At 39.2% G+C, this 23380-nt stretch overlaps 1 protein-coding gene across 1 annotated transcript; it reads left to right on the top strand.

The window, feature by feature from the left end:
• The first annotated feature begins 2529 nt into the window (after window positions 1–2529).
• cfap299 (cilia and flagella associated protein 299) lies at window positions 2530–21702 on the top strand. The gene is made up of 3 exons (XM_032577635.1): window positions 2530–2666; window positions 18096–18219; window positions 20294–21702. The coding sequence occupies exons 1-3, from the start codon at window positions 2644–2646 to the stop codon at window positions 20384–20386; spliced, it is 240 nt and encodes a 79-aa protein (XP_032433526.1). The 5' UTR covers window positions 2530–2643; the 3' UTR covers window positions 20387–21702.
• The last annotated feature ends 1678 nt before the right edge of the window (window positions 21703–23380 follow it).

Genomic DNA, 23380 nt, shown 5'->3' with positions numbered 1-23380 from the left:
TAAAGGATTCTCCCAGTCTGCTTATTAGTTTATGTAACCTTCTACCTAAGGTCACCGGTGAAGTTTCTAAAGGACACACATGAAGAGGATTTCAAAGAGGGGCAAACAGAGTGAAACAATGAGCCAGTATCTCTACCTGGGGGCTGAGCAGCACTCAGCATCTCGACTATTAACCAGACTGATGTTTGCCATAAAGCAAGCAGGGCCTCTCCCTCACTGCCCTGTGAGGTTACCGCACCTGTTCTTGACAATTGTTGACAGGTGATGTAAAGCCTCTGCTTGTTTTCCAGGGCGTAAAGTGGAGGTTCCCCGGCTTCCTTCAACAAGGAGCCTGGAAACTCATGGTGCTTGTTTAGCAGCAAATCGAAGTGTGATATGTTTATTCTAAGCTCTCCATATCTGAAAGAAATGCTCTACATGTAGACTGACAAAAAAGCTATTGATATGTTTATCTATAGGTGCATTTATTTCCATTGATTATATATCTACGCAAACTGAAATTGCAAAAATAAATTTGCTTCATGGAAACATGAAAGATGTGTTTTTTCCTGTGAGCTCTGCAGCCCCTGCCCTGCAGCGAGGGCCCATATCCTGACAGGCACACAAATGGGATACCGCACGCTGAGGTATCCTGCAAGGAGGTGTTACTGTAAGCCGAAAAGTTTGACTTACTCATGCTCTGAGCAAACAAGACATGTCAAACACAAAAGGAGTCAGAAAAGAAAGAAAAACATCTTTTCTTTGTGGGAACAGGCAGACAAAACAACCTCTTCACACCTGAGTCCATCTTTTGTTGGGAGTTCTTCCCGTCTGTTGTCATCAGGTGTTATCTGTACTATCAAGTCAACATAAAAAGATCAATTCATGTTCTGCTTTTACCCAGGTTGGTTTTTAACTACTTGGCTCCAGAACTCTTTGTCTGATTCCAGTGATAAAGTTATTTCTCATCCTTTTCTTCTACTGGTTGTTTAAACGCAACTTTAAAGAGGCTCTCACCGATAAGCAGCTGGAAAAAATGTTTTTATAGTGAGAATATGCTTACATTGAAGAATCCAGACCTGTTTCCCCTTCTGCACTCATTGTCTGTACATCTGATTTGTGTGTTTGGTCTGTTACCAGCACTATCTGCAAAGCTCAAGCATAATCTTGGGTCATCTTTATCTGTTATATTCCATAACATTGAAGATCTACTGCAAAACCATGAAAAGACAGAATATGTGTTCAGCCCTAAGCTCGTTTAATTTCAATTCACTTTATTTATACATTTTCAAATTACAACAAATGTCATATTTATAATAAACAGGTCAAATACATTAATTATAGAATTAGAATTTCTCCAAATTCAGTTAAACACCAACCCATGTTATAGCAATAAGTTAATATTTTTTGATGTCTGGAAAATGAGCTGCTTCAAAAACTTCCTGATTATTAAGTCACAATCAAAGGCCACTGTGCTGTTACCTAGCAACCCAAGTGGAGCTCAAGCAATCTTGGTCAGCTGGTTTTACCGCCGGATGCTCTGTGCAATGGCTGCTGGAAAAGACAAGTTGGGATTTTGAACAGATCTGAAGTCAGGCAGAACTAACCAGACCAAAATCTCATTATCCGATAATGATTTTGTACAGAAAGGGTAATAAACATATTTTGTATAACCCATAGACATCCTAACCTGTTCAAGGAAGCATAAGTCACCTTTAAGTTCAGTTCAAATCTGTTCAGTTTAACTGTGCGTTACAGCAGGTTTGTAAGAGAACAATATGGGGGTGACATTATCTCTTTTAAATCTGCTGTTATTTTTCATTAAAATGCAGCTTTTTTGTTTGCTGTTATTTTAAAAAAACACACACACACAAAATTAGAATAGCGATTTGCCTTCCACCTAAAAACAATGCATACTCTTAAAAGTGCAGGTAACTAAATCTACCTAAAGAGGCCTGCAGTGTATGAATGTTGTTGAAACCTGTTAGGGATTAAATGAGCTAACCAGTTTGTTCAGGCTAAATTTGAATATAATAAGCTACAAAATGTCCCATCTTCAACGTAATTCAAATAAAAGCAATAACCAGACAACTTGAGACGCCCATGAATAAAAAGGTCTGTTGATGTCCGGTGTTTGCACGAGAACTTTTATACCTAAACTTCACATTTCATGGCATTCAAAGAGACTTTCCTGCTCCAACTGTGGGAGTGTTGGAATGGAAATCACACTCCAGTAACTGTAAGTTAAAAGATTCGGGCCCCGAGGAATCCCACGCTCTTATCTAAGCAGGATATTCTGCAGACGGCCCACCTCTCTAAAGCTTCTCCAGGACGACATCAGTTTGAGTCATTTTTATCCTCAACATGTGTCAAAATTTAACAAGACCCTTTGTATTTTAAGATTGGTCTATTCCTGCCAGATGCCTTTCATCTGTCCAAAAAACCCGACATTTGTCCTTACTGGTCTTTCCCCAGAAAAAAAGTTTAATGGTCATGATGATTTACACAGAGGCTCTCCTTTCTTTTTTCTCTCCTCTTTTACAGTCGGTCATTTTCATAAGGGATTATAATACTCTTGGACAGGAGGTATCTGGATATATAGACTACGCCCACAGGCTCAAGACACAAGATTTTGAACCATATTTCTGTGGAAAGAAAAGGCTCATGCCAGGACCCTCAGATTTATGGTAAGTCTTATTTTATTGTAATATCTCCTTTTTAAGTTTGGTCGGATGTCGAGTAGGGTCAGGGTGCGCAGGATGTACAGCGGGAGTTTGGTTTTTTTCGTTTCCTGTTTAGAAGTAATAAAAAAAAAATACTAATCAGAATTCCTTTATCGTCATTGTGCCAGAAATTTAACAAAATATAAAAGAAATGTAGGTGATCTCCGACATACTAATAAAAACGATAAAACCGTAAAAGGAGCTCCGATCCGCTGTGCCTGTGCATGCCGCCATGGAAGACATTGTTAATTAAGGGAAGAAATAAAACATTTTTCTAATCACATCCAGATATTTTTTTAACATTATTTTCACCCTAACCACTTTTCCACATTTTGTCGTGTTACAAACACAAATTCCAATGCATTTTATTTCGATCTTATGCTACAGACCAACACAAATGTAGATCTAGGCTTTGACTAGGCCATTTTAACTAATATGCTTTGATTTAAACCTTGCCATTGTAGCTGGCGTAGTTTGGCTTTATTTTTATTTTCTTGTCCTACTGGAAGGGAAACGTCTGCTCCATGCTCAAGTGCTATGCAGTTTTTAGTTTGCATCCCCACAGCATGATGCTGCTAACACCATGTTCCACCATGGGGATGGTGTGTTACTTTCTATAGAACATATTTTTGGCCAAAGAGTTGTATTTTGGTCTCTTATCACAGCACCTTCTTCTTTCTTCTGTCAGGATTTTATTTAGGGGCATCAGAGGGGCTGAATACAAATGCATGCCAATTCAGATTTTTACTTGGATGTATTTTTTTATTGCAACAATTTGATTCGCCTTTATAATTATCTGCTACCTTGTGTTGATCTATCAGTGGAATACATTGAGGTTCAGGAAAAGGGTCAAAGATCCATTCCAGAATTGTATTTCCTGTTCTTTTGACAGTTGATTTATATAAAAACATTTTCTGCACCTGACGTTTTACAAAAGCATTTTATTATTCTGCTTCTTCAGTGAGAAAAGATAACTATACTTTCTAAAACCGTTTGAGTTGGAAGACTGTTTTTGTTAGCTAGCGCCGGATGAGGTTTCAGCAGCACGAGGCTCCATCAGCTGCTGCTAATTAACTCCACTTCTGTATCTGTATATCTGTGAGACTCTGAGCGCAGGGTTGCACGGCATCCAGAGCCAGTTGCACAGTTTCAGCACAATCCACAGATGAACTTCTGAACTCACAGGTGTAAGCTAAAATCCTCTCCGTATCCCTCGCTCAGACATTTTTATATCTTTATAATTCTCGTTCTATCATCGGCCCTGTGCACACAGAGGGCTGTCAGCAAATCACCGCAGCCAAAACCATTCCCACATTCCTCATACTCGTGCACAGTAACATGTTACCAACATGTCAGATATGTGCGAGAAATCCCAAAAGGACAAACACAACTGGCCAAAGGTGGGAATGACTGTTAATAGATGATTTAGTTAGGAGTTCAGCCAAGTGGCAGACAACCCGTATAACCCCACTGACAGACGGGATAACAGCCTAAACGGTTCAAATGAAGGCACATTTAGAATTTAACCTTCAGAGAAGCTCCATTACAAAAAGTATCTTGCGACACTCAATTACACACAAGTTGTTTGTTTGCTCAATACTAAACAGAAAAAACTGAAAATTGGGAAACTACTGTGAACACTCACAGCTAAGGCCTGTTTAGAGAAATTCCCTTAATGGAAGAATGCCAGTTTTGAAAAAACCATTTGGTGCGGGGATGAGCAATGGAAACACTTTTTCACATCACACAAGTCACATGATCAACAAGCAGATGTTGCCACTGGTGAAGAAGAAGACAACGATCAGCGTTGTAATTTTTACTGAGTTATCGCAAGAACAAACTTATTCTCGTGTGATTTTAGTCGCATTTCTCATTTCATGAAAACATCAAAATTGCAAAATTGTGTTTTTTGGACATCAACAAAATATTGAAAAAGTTTTGCACACATTTGTAATGGAAACACGTCGACTGTCAACAACTGCAGCCCTTCTCAGATTGTTTGGTGCTGATCTCATTTAGGCCAGTTGACACTTATTGAGATCATGTTTATATTTACGCAGCTAGCAGATGCTTTTAGCAACTTCCAAATTAATTAAGACAAAGCAATGCAGCTCATGTCCTTTTGATCAAACCAGAACAGCTCTATCTGACCTCATATCTTGCAACAAGAAGGTTCTGGTTCGAATCCCAACTTGGGGTCTTTCTGCATGCGTGGTTTCTCTCTGGGTACTCCAGCTTCCTCCCACAGTCCAAAAAAATGACTGTGGGAGTGTGTGCACCCATGGTTGTTTGTCCTGTGATGTATGGTTAATAGTTCCTTTTAAAATTTAGAACAAAATAACTGAAAGTGCGCAAACACAACATGGTGAAAGGGTAAAATGAGCGGCACTGATCTGAATCCTGACTTGATAAACAGTTTTCAGAAACAGTGATGTTGCAGCAGACGTCACGCCGTCCCAACTTCACTTCCTGTGCTAGAAATCCCACCAGTGCCGCCGTTTCGAAGGTTTCTTACACATATATAACGTTCAAATGCCAACAGTGTTGCCACCTACTGGTAGATACTAGATATTTCAGCATTTGTCCACATTTTAACAGTTACAGATAAAAATATTTAATATTACATCCATATATATTCAAAATAAAATAGTGAAAGTCAGTATTATAATGGATACAGTTGTGGATCAAGTTGCTAACACATTGTGTATGAGGGCATCAGAAGTCAGAAGTTCAGTATTTTGGCTGCAGAAAGTTTCTGTTCTGTAAATATTAACAGAAAGATTCTGTTTACTGTTGATAAAAACAGCAATTTATTCTCTCATTTCATCGCCACTTTCAGATTCTCAGGTCATTTTGTTTGAAAGCTGCCAGAGGTGATGTCATTTTGCAACAGCTTCTGGACCGAACGGGTCCAAAATCCTCCAGCTGAAAGCTAATCACTCAGAACTCATTTTATTGCAACATCAATTACTTTCAACAGCTTAATGATCAACTAAACAGAATGCATTAATGAAAGAAACAAAGTATTTCAGATGAAAGAAGATCTGCAAGTGAAAAAAAATGTCCTACTTTGCTTGGGTTGATTGTTTTGTTTTTTTATCTGTGGAGATGGACACTAACTCCCCGTCCAAGTTTGCAAGGATGGAAATGTTTTTTTCATTCCATTAGTCGACCTTTCTTCAAAAACACAGAGTTGAGACAAGTTCACTGAATCGATTAATATGTCAGTCTTCTTTTGCGTAAAAGTTCTTGGGTGTTTCTGGCTTCATTTATGTTAAAGTTAAAACAAAAATTTGTGATATCTTGTCCCTCAAGCGAATTCTGGATCATGGTCTGAAGAAACAGAAATCATAAAGAAAAATACTAGCATCTTCATAAAATGTTAGATAATGTTATCATTCCATGCATGCAGATTGCTCCATCCTGGCTGCACAAAGGAGCGTTATCGCAGGTCCTTCCTCACAGCAGCAGTGAGATTTTATAACAGTTACTCATATGTTTGCATCCCTGCTGTTTTCCAGTTTGTCCATTTCTTGTAAATAGTATATTGATTTTTATGCAGATATACATTCAGTTTGCACATTTTTTAACTGATCCTACTCTGTTGCCCATTTCTTTGAATCTGAGCATATTATTTGTAATAACAATGGCATTTTCTTCTTCTGTTGTAAATTTAGCCTCACAGTCTCTTTTTTGCTTTTATATTTACGTGAATACACATGCTCATGGTACAGCTGAATTTCCCTACTGAGGGAGAATAAATTATATTTCTGTTGTATTCAGGGATGCAGCTAAGGACTTTCTGAGGTTTACTTTCTCACCTCCAGGGGTGTTCAATGTCAAATATGAAAAATGCCAACTCAGAATGAGTTGACCATTGGATTTAGTCAATGGTTTATTTTGTAAAATTTGGAGCCTTTATTAAGTCGCTGCATTGTGGCTAAAGTTTTACGCCCCTACTGAAAAATAAAAAATAGTGTGATGGACTGTTTTATTTATCAGTTTCTCACCTTGTGTTCATCCCAAACACCCATCTTGTGGCCCTGAACTCTTCTTCCTCCCTAACAACCCGAAGGTGTGAGTCATTGGACGAGTATGCCTGGAGGTACAACCTACTCCCTAATGATGCTTTTATGAGGCTTCCCCCCTCAGCGGGTCTCCCTTCCTTCCCATTGGCGTGACATATGCCTTCACACTCCGCCTCGGTTTTCAGCTTTTAAAACCCAACTTGATCAGATTTACACATCGCTCTCTCCGTCTTTATTTTTTAACTTCTCGTAGCTCATGTGTCATTCTCCGCTATCTGTTCTTCTTTCTCTCCTCCTCCACCCGTCTTAGCCTCCCCCCGTGACTTTTTTGGTCTCTGTCGGGAACAATAACACACAGTGTGGTTGCCGCTAAGAGGGAGCAGATGCTGGAGCTGCTGCCCACTCGGTGCACTAAACCTCCCACCGCAGGACTCTGAATCCCGTCCCTCCAACTCCTCCTCCTCCTCCTCCACAGCCACAAAGAACACAGAGCAGTGACACCAGCGCCAGCTCCTGCCTACACATCCCACTTCCATCAAGAAAGGGTGGATAGGTTCATGTCTCAATTCTACTTCCTCTTTTGACATTAAAAGTTCTATCTAGTCTCTTAAAAATCTTTTTTTTTTGTTGCCTCAACTCCATAATATATGACGGATTCTCACTAGTAGTTCCAGTTCTGGATCTATAATACACAGATATTAACATCTATGGAAAAAACGTATAATTTTTCCTCAATGTTTGATATTAAATCAGACTAAACCTTTTCTGTTTTGTGTCATTTAGAATTAACATTTTTTTCTATTTCCCGAATGACAGAATAATATGAGTTTATCTTTAAATTTAAAGCGTAAAGAGACGTCCCTTCAAACATGTTGGGAAAGACCAGATGATGATGTCATCACTTTGTAAGCATCTGATAGGTTAATTCATAAAATTTAAGCTCAACTGTAGGTCCATGGGACAGATGTGCGGTATGGTTAGGGTGGAGCTACTAGCTTCGCACAGCACAGTTCCCTGATTGGGGACAGAAAATGTCATCGCTTGTCACTGACAAGCAGGAGACAAATTGTTGCTACTTGTTTGTCGTCGCACTAGCAGGACACGACGTTAAGCGCTTGGATTAAACCAGCTGGTGGTGGAAATGCTCTCCTGAATAAGACTATAAAATACAGAGTCTGCACATCCTTAAAAACATGTAAATTCGTGTATCTAAAATTAAGGCCTTAAAATGTCTTAAATTCATTAGAAGAATTACAAGATTACCTTAAATATATTAATCACAGGTCGTCAATTTTGTTGTGGCTAAACTAATTTAGTATTTTCTTGTTTTTCTCGTTGGACTATTCTGACATTCAAACTTTTAAGTCACAGACATTTCTGTCGATTTCTGTGACCCATGATAATTAGCTAGCTAGCTTTTTGCATCTATCACGGCTAAGTGCAAATTTGCAGTTTGCAGGATGACGTTCATCTTTGCCACTGGTTCACTTCTGTTGCCAACCCATGCAATGCAACATTGATTGTGTACAATGTAAAAATATACAATTTTCTTTTGTACATTTCTGTTGAGATACCGGTCTTAATACTTAAGACCATTTCATAATGGTCTTAAGTATGTCTTAAAACGTCTAAAATTTGAGTTGATGAAACCTGCAGAAAATAGCATGCTGCACTGCAGCGGCCCATGCCGTACCGCTCAGTGGAAACAAAGCATAACCAAACTCTCCAAGCTCATAGTGTTCCTTAAACAAGTCAAACCTTTTTGACCATATCCTGCTTGAAGTGTTCACTATCATTAGGGCAAACCATTCCCATGTCTGTTATAGCAACAAACTCTGTTTTTTGTTGGTTCAAACTTTTTCTTGGCTGGTGCTAACCTGATCAGTTAAATACTAACTGATCAGAATTGGGTTGCCAAGGTAACAAGTCAACAACAGGAAACCCAGACATCCTTCTCCCCATCGACACACTCCTGATCATTCTAGGGAAACCAAAGTGTTTTTAAGTTAAAATGTCTTGCTGTACTGACAGATTATTTCACTTTTTTTGGTGTGAATATGTTAGTATGCTGGAAATAAGAAAACTGTCTTAAAAGTAACTTTTCAGCAAGCTATAGGAACTTACTTTTAGTCAATAATTCCTTAATTTTGAAATAAAAAGTTTTAGTACCACTGGGACATTATTTCCACTAGTACTAAAATGTTTTCATCAATATAAAGGAATTAATGCCTTAAAGCAAGCTCTTATGTCTTTCTGAAAAGTTACTTGTTAGCTGGTTTTGTCTTATTTCATATTTGTGCTTAAAAGTCGACCAGAAATGCGTGGTAAGATGGGGTGTTTTTGCAGTGTGAGGTCCTGAACCATGTCTAGTTAACTGCCAGATCTCCAGCTCTGTGCATGCTGCTTCCTGCCACTCCAGATGTGCCTATAGCATCTCTGATGTCTAATGTTCACCAGCAAAGTGACCATCTGTTTATGCACTGCCTGCTCCCCTCCTCCGGCTCTTCATCTTTCCCTCTCTTTGGTCCCAGTGTTTAGTCAACCCTTGCCTTATCGTTATTATTTCGGCAAATGTTTCCGATTTAGCCAACTTATTGAAAAGCTGTTATGTATAATTAAGTTCTGAACGCGCTGCCAACATTGTGCGCTTTTGACAACAGACAGAGCCGCTGCATGTGAAGGCTCAGCTCGCTCATGCCTGTTCTGGAGCCAAACCCACGTTGCCTCCACGCTCTGCCTCTGCAGTGCACCTGTGCGTCTGGCTTCGTTTTCCGCTATGAAAATATTTGCTCTGCTGTCCCGTTTTATTAAGTTTTAATACAAAAGAGAAGCTGTTCCAGCTCCAGTTGTGATCTGGCGAGCCCGGTTATCGTGTCCGAGCTTTAACGTGGGGGGCGTTCTTTCGTTTTATCACGGTACACATTGCCAACTCCATAAATATTTGCTAGTAAGCCGGAACGCATGTCATCTCTGTTGGCCTTCACACATGGCACGCACGTTCTTCACAGTCTGGGTCCTCGGGGTTAAATCATGTTGTACTGTTTGTTCTCAGAGCTGATATGTTTGGATAGATTTATGCCGCGTTCCCCAGCATCAAGGCTTTTCTGTTTGTCCTGTTTGTATAATTTGGTCCCGATATCAGAAATTGTTATTTAATAGAAAAGCTTGTAAAATGTCAAGGACTGTTATTAATGCATCTTTCCATCAAAGTGTAAACATACATATCCAGACATGATATGTCTCGAAGCCTTGTCATCTGTGTATTTCAAGGCAAACAGCGTTTGACCTTTAACCTCTCTCAGTCAGAGCACCATTAGCCTCCAGAGGGACAGTCGCTACCACCCAGCTGTCTCTCTACTCTGTGTAACGCGTCTGTCCTCAGTGTGTGAACGTAACGCTAATGGATGTCATGAAGGCAACAGTCGAGTTGTTTCTATTCAGAGCCAAACGACAGAAAAAATCAACTCCAGAGACAAATCTCAGTATGACGAAACATGAATCCGACTATGTTATTCTGTGGTTGGAAGCAGCTGTGTATATTTTAGATATTCTAAATATATATGCAGTTTAAACCAGATATTTACAAAAACTTCATAAAAAGACATGTAGCCCTTTTCCCCTCGCTGCCTGACATTAAATCAAACTAAATGTTTCCGGTTTTACGTCAGTCAGGATTGTCAAAATGATTCCCGTTTGCTAAATGTAAAAACTCAGAAGTTTACATACTGTGAATGTGTCTTAGGGTAACACCTCAAACACAACACTTCCTTTTAAAGGTTTTTTCGACTCAAGTGGCCTTCATTAGAAAGTGCTAAGACGGGAAAATAGGTAATTAGAGAGGAAAGACATGCACCAAAGGTCACCAGGCTGGGATTCGAACCTGCGACGGCAGACTAAGGCCTCTTTATGTGGGTTGTGCTTAACTCCTGCGCCACCACAGCACATCCAACACAACCCTTTTTTGTGTTAAATCATGAGAAGTCCAAAAGAAATCAGGCAACATCTCAGGAACATTTATGCATCTGGTTCATCTTTGGGCCCTATTCAAGATGGCTGAAGGTTCTGTGTTTATCTGCACAGACAGGATGGAAATATCCAGCCATCAAGAAGGAGACGGGCTGGACAATATGGCTGAAAAACCTATCACAATATAAGGATTTTATATCAGTTTCTTCATAATTATTGATTAGGGATTTTTTGGTTTTGGATATCTGAAATACTGGTGAAGTGACGTTTCCTGTTTTAGGTGTTCTAGAGCTCATTTCTTCCTTTCACTCAACCCCACTTTCATATTTAAGCAGTTCAAATTCAATTCAAAAATACTTTATTGATCCCAAAGGGAAATTAAATTATGTTAAAAACTTAGCTTAGCTCACCGTGAAAGGTGGAGCAGCTAAAGCTCAGTGAAATTATTGAACATTGTATTTGGACAAATCTATAAATATTGATCATGTGCATATCGTGATTATAAATTGTTGTTGATTTGTTGCCCAGCCCTGGGTTTCACACCCAAGAGATGAACCTCAGAACCACTAGAGAAGCTAAACAAGTACAATATCGTCATGGTGGGACAGAGCACTCAGAGTGGAAGAAATATAACAATATTGTAAGTTAGATTACAATTTGCAAATGCACTAAATCTTGGAGACATATCCAAGAGCTGCATACGACACCTGAGAATATCATTCAGTGTTTTAGGCCAAAGTCCACAAAATATACAGGTCCAAAAATAATAAATATGTCAATCTTCAGTTCTAACTGAACCTTAATGTCCAGGTGCTTTTGTTTTAAGTGTATTTTCCTTTGCTTATTCTTTTATTACACTACATTCAATTCAAGCATTATCCCCCAACCATTCCCTAGATTTATTGGGGTTTTCTTCTGTCTTAAATTTAATTCAAGGCGGCATAAAAAACATTTACTTCAGAAATAAACATTGTACAGCGGAAACCAAGATGGCGTTTACTCTGATGAAATATACGATCCACTGCTCATAATCCAGCTCCTATTGACGTTCCTCTGGAAAATGAGCACCTGGAGATAACAATAGAGCTGAGCATGGTAACTATGGAAAGTGAAAGAGTAGAGCGCACGTCACACAGTCAAGGTAAATGCATCGGGAAGCAGGAACCCATGCTGTGAAAACTGTCACAGTTTCCACCAAATCCAGGTTCTCAGACTTTTATTGGTCCATGTGTCTGGGTGTGGTGCCATCCAGCTGCTCGAGCTTTCTTCGTCACCGACTGGGAAGCTAGCTGCCTTTGCGACCATTCACATAGTACAGTAGGGGAAGTGGGTCCAATAAAACATGTCCAAATAGGAGAGCAACAAAGTCTTTTTTTTTCTTTTTTATGTTCAGCCGTAAGAGATCTCACATCTTAAAAATATCTTACATCTCACTCTTCAAATGTAGGCGGGTCACCGTGGAATAAAAGTGGCTTACCAAAAAAATTTTAATTGTCGCATGGTATTCCTGTAGAAATAGCCCCCGCAGCCCTGTCAGAGCTAATCTAGGAAGAGAAGAAGGATGTATATGTCTGAAAGTAAAGGTTCAGACGACATAATTTTCCTCAGAGTTTTAAGGGGAAAAAAAACAGATCGACTTGTGTTTCAGAAGTGGGACAGCAGCAGTCTATTCTGACCACGCTTTACCCAGATCTGTTGGCATCTGGGCCAGAATACCAGGCCTCCGGTCTTGTCAAACCTTATAATTTTATGCATCAGTGTATTTCCTTGCATGGCTGCGACTGTTTGGGAGCAGACAGGGAATGTTTCCTGGAGAGGAAACTGATGGCTGGCAGGAAGTGCTGACCGATAACTGAAGCACCAGAATCTATTTGGTGTCACATTTTCTGGACTCTGAAGCGTAAAGGTAAAGGAAGCTGACCCTTTGGTGCTTCTTGGACCCACTTTGATTGGATTTAGTGAATTAATGTGTTGGCCTTTAAATAGAAAGGAGGATATCCTCTTTGTTGTGAGAAATTATTTTTACTTTCGGTGCCTAAAGTTCGAGCTGAACATGGAAAGAAATCTTTCAGTTTTCTGCTCCATCTTCTTGGAATCAGTTGCAGAAATACATAAATGTGAAGGATCTATTGTCACTAAATGCTTCTAAGGCTGTTCTTACTGATTTTGAGAATGAATCATCTGTGTGTAAATGTTTCCACAGAGGAATCCTTTAATTGATTTATCACAGTGTTAACGTTTTCTGTTTTTGCTGTGAATGTTCTGTAATCTCTGCGCCGCTGCCGGTCTTGGCCAGGATTCTTTCGCAAGAGATTTTGAATCTCAATGGGGGATTTTTCTGGGTGAAATAAATGTTAAATAAAAATAAAGTGGATCTATGACAAAAAAAAAATACAAACACTAAACCCATTTAAGATAGTTTCCATTCAACACCAAAAATCTGTGTATTTTCTCCAGTCACAGTACCAAACCTTTCAGAGCAGAATACCTTCTATCATTGCTAGGATCATCTCAACAAGTTAAAGGAGCAAAACAAAATGGACTTATGTGGCTAAACAATATACATTTTTATTCCAGTTTCTTAGTAATATCCAATACAACACAAAATGTAGAGTAAAGTTTGACTGTTTTATTTATTTGTGATGATTTGCTCATTAGAAGACTTTCAAATATTTTCTGGTTATAATTAAGTAGTGATGGGCCACCTGACGCCAGGCTTAAAAAGGGGGCGTGTCAATGAAGCCCCGCTTCGATGCTTGTGTCGTCTTGCTAAAAACCACGTGACTGGCAACAAACGAGGCCTCCATTGCATGGGTCACGTGACTGCTTCATTTTGCGTGTCGGTTTTCAAAATAAAAGCGTGATGAGCCTCATGGGTTATTGTATTTGATCGTATCAGAGGAGTGTTTGTCTTCAGCAGTGGCCGAAATAAAAGGAACCTTTTATAGTTCATGTGTATGAAGGATTTTGAAAATGATTTTGAAAATGAAGTGTCATTGCTTCATTTGGCCATCACTAATTTTAACCAAATAAGAACCTTAAAGATCAAAATAGATGTTTCTTTCTTTAAGAAGAACAGTGTTTAGGTCTCCTAAATACAATGCGGTAGGCTTTGGTTCTGAACACAAAGAACTTCATATCAAACTGAGTGCAGGGAACCCAACCGAATTATGACCAATGCAAACCAGCAACATGAGAAACACATGACTTACATAGTGAGGAAGAAACGACTAAATGGATGCAGGTGTGATAATTACAAATCAAGACCAGGTTGGGCAGAAGGTCAGGAGAACGAGACTGAGTCTGCAAAATAAAAACCATAACGTGGCAGCGACAATAGAAAATGAAAGCCGTTTAAACTCAAACAGAGCACAACTGAAGCCGACATCAAACCAAAAAATAAAAACGGCAAATTAAACCAAATCTACAGACAGTGGAAGTAATCCAGACTCACATAAATGAAAACGTCCTGCCTGGAGACCAGAACTGAGCTCAGACCTGACCCATTTTCAGAGCTAATTCAGCAGACCGCTTTGCAAAATATTTATTTACATTTCCTAAAATTGCTTAGTGTGAGGCAGGCAGGTTTTGGAAAGCCGCAGGAGTATGTAATGTATTCCTTGGACCAAATCTGTTCTTGTAATTTGTAGCTATGAAGTTGCATATTTTTCTTGGAGAAAACCTTTTTTATGTCTCAGATGCAGATAAGTATTTATGGACAGGTTTTAATGTGTCACAGCAAATTTTACTTTTTAAATAAACACCACTACAGAAGACCAAAGAGAGTTTCTGAAATTTAAACCAAGTCACTTAGACTTTTTTTTTTTTTTTTTTTTTTTTACATCATATAGGGTTTTTTTTGTTGGTTTTTTTATATATATATTTGCTAGTACTGAAGTGTTAAGGGTAACATCAGAATAATGCTTGGTACCAGAACCCCAACATCGTCATGAAAACTGGAAAAATCCCAGTTTATAATCTTCATTTATGACATCTGACCTGCAGTTTTCCAGTAACAACATAAAGTCAGGTTGTTGTTTTTTAAGGGTTTTCCTCCATAGTTACTTCAATTCAAATTCCAAAATACAACTACAATACTACAACTGAGTTTAGAAACGCTTTAACTTAAACTCATCTACTGTAGTTTTTCATTGCAACATTTCTCTAAATCATCCACATAGGCCTGTGAAAATAAATAACATGAAATCTAATGTTTGTTCATAAAATATAATATCTGGATTCTAAGAAATCAGGATTTAAGATCTTTTTTATACTTAAGTTAAAGGGAATGATTCAGGTTTTTACAATTTATCCTGTTGGAATGTTTTAACATGCACAAAATATATAACGTTTCAGAGCAGAGAACAGAAAAGCAAATATAAATATTTTGATGCATTTGTTTATTCTAAATCAGTATAATAAATTCTAACCAGAAGGAGCTTTTTACCTCAGCCTGACCTTCTTTAACATTAATAAACTTTTTTTTTAAAAAACAAAGTTAAAATAATTTTCAAGACTCGTGTCTTTAGGTTTCTCATTACCTGCCAAGAGGAATGGAGTCCAGGCTCACAGAGAGAACAACGCAGAGTTCAAAACCTGCTATAATGAGATGTTTTCACCTCCAAACCTGAATCATATTTCATGTCAACAAAGACGGAGGATCTGCCAATTCCACGGCTGAAGAATGAGAAGCTGAGGTTGTTTCTCAACAAAAGAAGAAAAACAAACCGTTCGGTCTGAAATCATCAAAAGCATTCAGGACATTTTACATCTCTGTCAAATAGAGAAAAACAGATGTATTAATATTCTTGTCCCTTTAGAAACATCATTTCTCCTCCTGAGCAGCTAGAAGCTGAGCGAGTTGAATCGGATGCTGTGAATTAATCAGTCATTTATTCTGGAATTGAAGCCATTCTTTGGTTTCACTTGCTGATTAGTCACAGCTTCAGCCTGGATTTGGTGCCCTGCACATGGAATTGGAAACAGCTTTTTAACCTCTCGACCTCTGATAAAGAATATCTGACTGACGGCTGTTTTCCTTCATTTTAATCAGCTCATGAATGCTCCCTCACAGAGATTACTGCTCTGTGTTTTATGCTCTTCTTCTGGGTTCATCCATCATTTCTTTCTGATAAATCCAAAAGAGTTGTGCAAAATATATTATTTGCAGTGGGATCTTTTTAAATTTTTTATTCAAATTGGCAGATTTCTCGTCACAAAATCCTATTTCTATTGATACCGATGCATCTTAAAACTCTAAAGCAGAGCTACGTTACAATAGAACGATATGTTCTGTCTTGGTATGATTATCTTAAAATTAAATTCATGGTTATGTTTTTTGGAATGCACTGCTGTTCAAAGGTCATGTCTTTAGATCTAACTGCACTGGAGCCAGACTTTTTCTTAAATCAGAAAAAAATGCACCAAACAGAAATGCTTAGACATTTTTGATCTTGAGTTTTGTAAAATTCTGACCTACACATACAGATTGACTGTAAGCAATAAACAACAACAAAATACTTTACGTTCTTTATTCCAGATAAATAACGAATTTAACTGTAAATTTAACAATAAAAAAATTAATTAAAGCACTAATTTTTCTCGGTAATCCCAGTGCTATGTCCCACTGCCTAACTGAAAAATGACAAACTTGTCCACACAGCAAAATGCAAAACATTCACGACATCAAAAGATGTTGTTTTGTACTCCACAACATCAATAAAATTGTTTTATTAAGCTTCCTTGAGCAGGTTAGGTTAGTTCATAACATTTTTTGCACAAAATCAGATAATGAGATTTTAGTCTGTCAGTTCAGAATGAGCCGTTTTAGGGTGTCTTATCTCTTTAAATCCAAATAATTTGCTGCTGGCCACGCCCCTTAACGCAACGTTTACATTCACATGTGAAGATGGCTGCAAACAGATGCACAATTATATAACCGTACATCTTTGAAAAGCAGGAGTGGAGTCTCCTGCACAACCAACAAGAATGTAGCAAGTGGCTTCTGGATGTTAAGCTAACAACAAAGCACTTGTCTTTTCCAGCAGCCATTGCACAGCGCATGCAGCGGAAAAACCAGCTGACCAATTATGCTGGGAGTCAGCTTGAGTTGCTAGGTAACGGTGCAGTGGGACTCAGTAATCAGGAAGTTTTTGAGCTCATTTTCCAGACACCAAAAACTTTAACTTATTGCCAAATAAGTCTGGGTGGGATTTTTAAGAGCTTGGGTTGTTTTTAGAAGCATTTGATTACTAAATGGAAGTACAAAAACATGAAAAATATAAATTTTGTATAATAGGTCATTTTTTTTAGTATCCACTATGCAATTCACTACACTGTCATAGTCAGCGGCGCCGGATTCATTTTTGAGGTGCGGGATCCATGGAGTGTTTCGTCACCTCTGTTATGCACTTTGAATGTCATGCAGAACATGCAGAAGGCAGCTTTACACAGAGCATTTAGATTGCAGAATGGACTTTATTCCATTTTCAAAACTGGAGTCTGGAAAAATGTAAAAGACGGATAAATGCCTGCAGCCGACCTAAGAACAGCTGAATATTAAAACACCGTGTTTGTATGAAGGTTTTGTCATCATTACATCATTGGTGTGAACGCACCAGTAGAGGGTGAAACAGTTGTCCAACCGGGTGACCCGTCAGCTCTTCAGTTCGCCAAACCACACACACACACACACACCCACATGCACGCACACACACAAAAAAGCTCATAAACCGGAAAGAGGAATAATATATATATATAAAATAATAATTCATGCAATTATTTTTCGACCTGAACAAAAATGATCTGCTCTAGGCAAATGTGGGTGAGCATTTGGTCGGGACCCGTAAACGAACATGGGCCCGATGTCCTTTTTTTTTTTTCATCCCAACGCTATTAGAAAGAAAACATCGTCTCACTTCTGTAAATGGTGACAAATACAGAAATCTCATTTAATTTTTAGGCAGAACTGGTTCAGATCTGGACCGGATCAGAGTCAAAGTCTTTTTTCAGATGTCAGACCGGTTCATGATCCCAACCCGACCCGAAGCTGCCGCATGTGCGTAAACCTTTGGGGGACTGTTATGATCTGGAGCCTTAGATTCGGTCCAGATCTCAATGCTGTAGGTTTTATCTGTACCACAGAGAGATTTCAGTCACGGATTGTCAGAGTTGTGTGCAGCCTGTGTAAATGTCTGGCGGGACCAGCGGACGGGCAGGGCAGGGCCGTAAAGTGTTGGGGGGGGCAGTGGTCCCCCCCCCCCTGTTCTGGTGCCTATGGTCATGGTCAGTTAAGAGAAGATGATGATTGAAAAGATCTTCATAACCAGCTGGCAGCCATGTTTTTCTTCATTTAAAACCTTCCTGAAAGACTCAGTTGTATTCCCCGTTTCCTTCACAGCTACTACAACTGGAAGACGCAGACATCCACCTCCAACTCCAGCCCCAACTTCGAGGTGATTTATGATGACCCAAACGGACTTCTCTTTAAGAGCAAGAGGGACAAAACAATGCTGAATCCTTGGGTAAGAATTGTTTCTCTGCTGCTTTGCTTCAGGGCCTCAGGCAGCCATAATCAGATCCAGCCACCTGCTGCATGGCCGTAAAAATGTTTCTGGGAAGTAAAAGTTCTTATCAGATCCAGTTTGCTTCCAGGCACACTTTGTCTTTAAAGCCAGTGTTATATCTAACAGAGCATGTTACAGTGACGGCCCTATATTACCTCACTGGCCCTAAGTTTTAGGCACTGAAGCTTTTTAACAAGCTGCAGATATCAGTTGGAGAAGCTGAGAGCGATGAAGGAATCATATTTGCTTTCCACCTGCACACAGAGCGAAGGGTCAAGAGGTCGAGGCAGGTGCTTCCTCCACGCTCTCCTTCTGGCGGAGGCCTTTGCAGAATAATGGCCCACTGGGACGGCTCTTATTTTCCCTCCTGCCTCTCTCTTTGCTGGGGGGTAGGGAAGCAGTTGGTGGGGCCGAACTATTTTGAAATTGCAGACAGAGCTGTGGGGACTGCGTTTTTGAGGCCAAAATGGCAGCACAGTGTTCTAGCTGCGGTCGAGCCCCGCCCCGACCAGCCGTCTATTAAAAACACAAGCGATGGAAGGCGCAGGAAGCCAGAGACATCAAACCACCCGCGTGTCCAGAAACGCAGCGTGGCTCAGCCCTGAAGCGTCCAGCTTTTAACCCTCCGTCTGCAGCTTCGTCTTTACAGTTCACACTGCAAAAACACAAAACCTAGACAAGCACTTTTGGTCTAGTTTCTAGTGCAAATATCTTGGTGCAGTTAAAATAAAACAGAATTAACTTGCAAGCAACTTTTCAGCAAGATATAGGAGCTTGTTTTAAGTAATTAATTCCTTCATATTGATAAAGGCGTACTAGTTCCACAGGCAGATTATTTCACTTACATCAAGACATTTTCCCAAGAGTGAAATAATCTAACAGTGGGATTAGTATGAAAAAACCTTTCTGCTCTTACCTTACAGAAAATATACTCATAAGTTAGCTTTGTCTAAGATACTAGGATATTTTAACTAGAAACAAGACAAAAATAATTGGTGATATTTTGTGTTTTTGAGGTGCAGGCTAGTTCTCCGCTTTGTTTTTCTGCTTTTGCTAAACCGTGACCGCTTGTTCTCCTGCAGCCAGAAATGTGGGTTTGATGGTGAAGAGCTTCTCTTATCTCTGTGGTTCATTTGGTTTGACTGGAAAAAGAAGCTGAAAGAAAAGTTTTCCTTAGATGATGTGAGCATTAGTAAAACATTTTGGTTTCCCGATCATGCGGAGGTTTGCCGTTTACCAGAGTTTCCGACTCCGGTGATGAAGTCATTTTTAGCCGTCTGTTTCGCCTTTGATCGCCTCGGTCATTACGACACCCACAGGAGTGTTTGAGGTAAACGTGTAAATTGGGTGTGATGGTTGACCAATGAATGAGTCCCGTGGCACAGATGGTCGGAGAGGAAATGCTTCCAGCAGCTTGTGGTTTCACATGGATGGACAGACAGACAGACACATGGATGTGTGCTTATAAAAACCTGAGCTGGTTTTAGGTTAAGACTTTGACTAGGCCACTTTTACACACAGATATGCTTTGATGCAAACCCTTCATAATGGACCTCCTCCTTCCTTTCTTGCAGCTGTTATTGCCCTATAGGCAGTAACAATGCACCGAGAACCATAAAATAAATACACAAAGCAGCCTTAGCTTTGATACAGTAACCAATAAAGTTATACTAAAAACCTCGTCATTAAACCCAAACCAAACACTTTCTCTTTCAGAGATTGTTTTTGGATCAAATCAAAGAAGGATTTATGCCTCCTGATGGACTCAGCTGTACTTTCAGCATCTTTTATGCTGCATTTGTCACTGGTTTCTCAATTGGTGACTGTATGATATTTTGATGACTTTTTATTTTTGTGTTTTTATGATGTAAAGCACTTTGAACTGCATTGTTACTGAAATGTGCCAAACAAATAACTTGATTGATTGATTTACAGAACTTGTCTAAGTAAAAACATCCTCCAAGCTCATAAAACTCACTGATCTGCTTTGTAAAAATGAAGCCACTTCTAAACACGTGGTGTTTGGTTTCAGTCCGGGTCCAGCGGGGACTCCAGCGGGACGCTCCTCCAGTCGGACCTCTACGTCCACGTCGTGCTGTACGACCGCAATGTGAGAACGTTCTGACCTGCTGACGCCGACACAGCCGTACAATCTGGCGTGCAACGCAGAGCGCTGAAAGCCTCTAATTTAGCTGCAGCTGCATCATCATTTACAAACTCTTTCCCTCTTATCGTGCATGCCATCAGGGTGGAGGTGCCGCTGCGACGACTTCAAACAGACAATTCCCAGAGGAAGACGTGGACAAACTGGAGTGACAGCTGGAGAGTTTCCTTAAGCTTAAACTGGAACTTAGATATTCTGTTGGGTGCAAAGTCTTCTTTAGGAGCCAGAATCTGCTCCTCAACCCCAGGCTCGTCCACTGTTGGGGCCAACATGTTTTGGGCCGCTTGTCTAAACAAATTAGAGGCGTAAGAGCTTTGAAAGATGATGGGGGCAGCTCTTATGTCCTCCCCCAGGCTGCGGTAGCTCCAATTGGACTGGAAGAGTGGGTAATGGGCTTAAAGCATTCCTTGTGTTCCCAGATGGAAAGACGCTACGCCGGACATCAAAGCTCTCCATCACTTCCATATTAGTCATTGACTGACAGATTTTAATGCACCATAACTCTACAAATAATCCCATTTGGAAACCTGTTTGAAACTTGAAGAAGTTTAATTTTTGCCATTAATACTGAAATGGGTGGTGGGAATCACACCAGTAATATTATCTCTGGCCATAAGATGATAACATATTACAGGGTTTTTATGATTTCTTCTTTCATGTGTGTTCAGTCTGAAGCTGAATGTTGGCAATTCAACTTAGGCAATGTATTGTTTTCCAAACGGGTCCCTTGCTTTCTATTTGTGTTTATTTCTGAATACTTTAAGGGAATTAAAGCTTCATAATCAAACCCATAATGATTGTGTTTTTTTTTATTTAATAAAACCCCCAAAATGATATGATGGTGTGCATTTTAATCCCTAAAAAACAAAATCTAGTGCATATCCTTCAGAAGTCACATAATCATCAAACATAGTTCATCTGTGCATAATTCAATATCTGTGTATCTGCAGCTGTCCTGTGAAGTTGCACACTCCACAAAGCTGCTGAGGACACAACCCAAATGTCTTGCACCAGTAACTTAAACACAAAATATTGAATCAGAGGCTTTGAATGCCTCACTTCTCAGTTTTTAATGGTGAATTTATGTTCATGCCATCTGCAAATGATGTTGGTCTTAATGAAATACATAGACATTTGGGGTTATAAGCTTTTAAAATGTGAAAGTTTGGGAGACTATGAAAGTTGAAAGATAGCATTTTCTGTAATGAGATGTGAGGAAAATATTTATTTTGAAGGTGTTTAATTTTCCTTTGGGCTCAATAAAGTCTTTTTGAATTAGTTTTATGTTTTCAGTCCCTGTTTCTGTACATGTCTTTCTTTTAGGATGAGCAATGATTAAAACATCAACAGTTAACAGATGAATTACTAAAATGACCTCTAAAGTATTTTTCTTGCAAAGCCATTTTTCTCAGCAGTATAACATGTTTAAGGTAATTTTTCCCTCTTCTTAAAATCACACCCCCGGGAAACTGCGTCTGCTGCTGCTCACATGAACTCACCTCTGCAGGTTCCCTGGAGGCGTTCTCGAGAAATCTAGTCCACCAAAGCAATCCCAGTCTCAAACTTACGGATACTTTTACCTGAGTGCATATATTGGTGCTTTTATTACGAGAACTCAACCAATACCTTGAAAAGTATCAAAATTGCTCTAACCATTTGTCACAACTTTATAAGTCTAGAAAAAAATCCAAGTTTCTGAAAGATGCTGCCTCAAAAACAAATGTTTTTCAGTTTTTGTTTTTTAAATAAAATATACACTTCACGATGATGCCATCTTTTTGTTGACACAGTCTTGACAAACATTTAAACTTAAGTAATTGGGAGAGGAAAAAAACCTCAGTGTTGGATATTTGAAGAGGGAGACTTTATAGAGTGCAGTTCTGCAGACTTTAGCCAGAGAGTGAGTTGTGTATTGTATAAGCAAAATAAAAAAGCCAGATATCAATCAAAGCAATAGCTTCTGCAAAACTTGATTACATGCTGAGGAGGAAATTTAGCCATTTGATTCAGGTGTGTTGGAGCAGAGATGCATTTCAAGGGCTGGAGTTAGACACTGCCCCAGTGAGCAATTAAATGCCAGCAAACAGGTGAATTCATTCTGCTTAATAAAACACAGAACCAAGTATCTTACCTTGTAGTTTGTTTGGTTCATGAGTCCAGCTGTGGCTCCTCTTCTCATCATTCAGGGTTTTTTTTTATTCTACCAAGATCACAGACTGCTCACTCAACTTGGGTTCAGAATCCCAGACAAGCCCCCCAAAAAGCAGAACACTAAATGAAAAAGGAAGACACAATAGGGTTAATTTAGGATTTTCATCTCAAAACATAAGTTCATGCAGTGGGGCAGTAGTAATCCTTCGGTTATAGTCTGACTCACCTGCAGACTTCAGTGGAGGTTTGTACTCAAAAAACTTAGAACCTTACAGTTTTCTATAAGGTTCTAGGATCCACTAGTGGGTTTTCTTCCCACCTAGACCTATACACCTTTATTTGTTAATAAACGTACTCTAAGTTCAGAAAAGAAACAAATGAAGAATCCTAGACAACTCCCTAAAAAGATCTTGGGCCTAAACAGCGAAAGCTAATTTGGTTAATTATTGAGTGTTTAGCATTTATTAGAACTTGAAGCTGCAGAGCAATCCTGCTGCCATAACCTGATGCATCTGCAGACTCCAGCCTTTGTGTCACAGGAAAAAAGTCCCATTACCTTCTGCTCAACAAAACACAGAAAACATGTCAAATGGAAAAAAAAAAGTTTTTATAAAGATTTCCAAAATGTTTTGATGCTACGATCAATAAAAACATTTATATTTCCTTCATAGAAAACCGCAGAGGAAAATGCTCTCCCTTTTCAGCCAGTTTATTTGAGAAATAATCATCCGGAAACCTCCAAAATAGCTTCTAGTTGTGTAGTAATGACAGATATTCAGCAAGTTGTGTCTTGTTTTCATAAAA

This window comes from Xiphophorus hellerii, chromosome 12 (genome assembly GCF_003331165.1).
Source record: "Xiphophorus hellerii strain 12219 chromosome 12, Xiphophorus_hellerii-4.1, whole genome shotgun sequence".
In the NCBI taxonomy this organism is placed as follows: domain Eukaryota; kingdom Metazoa; phylum Chordata; class Actinopteri; order Cyprinodontiformes; family Poeciliidae; genus Xiphophorus; species Xiphophorus hellerii.
Note: the sequence above shows the minus strand (reverse complement) of the source record. Positions and strands in the feature narration are given on the sequence as shown.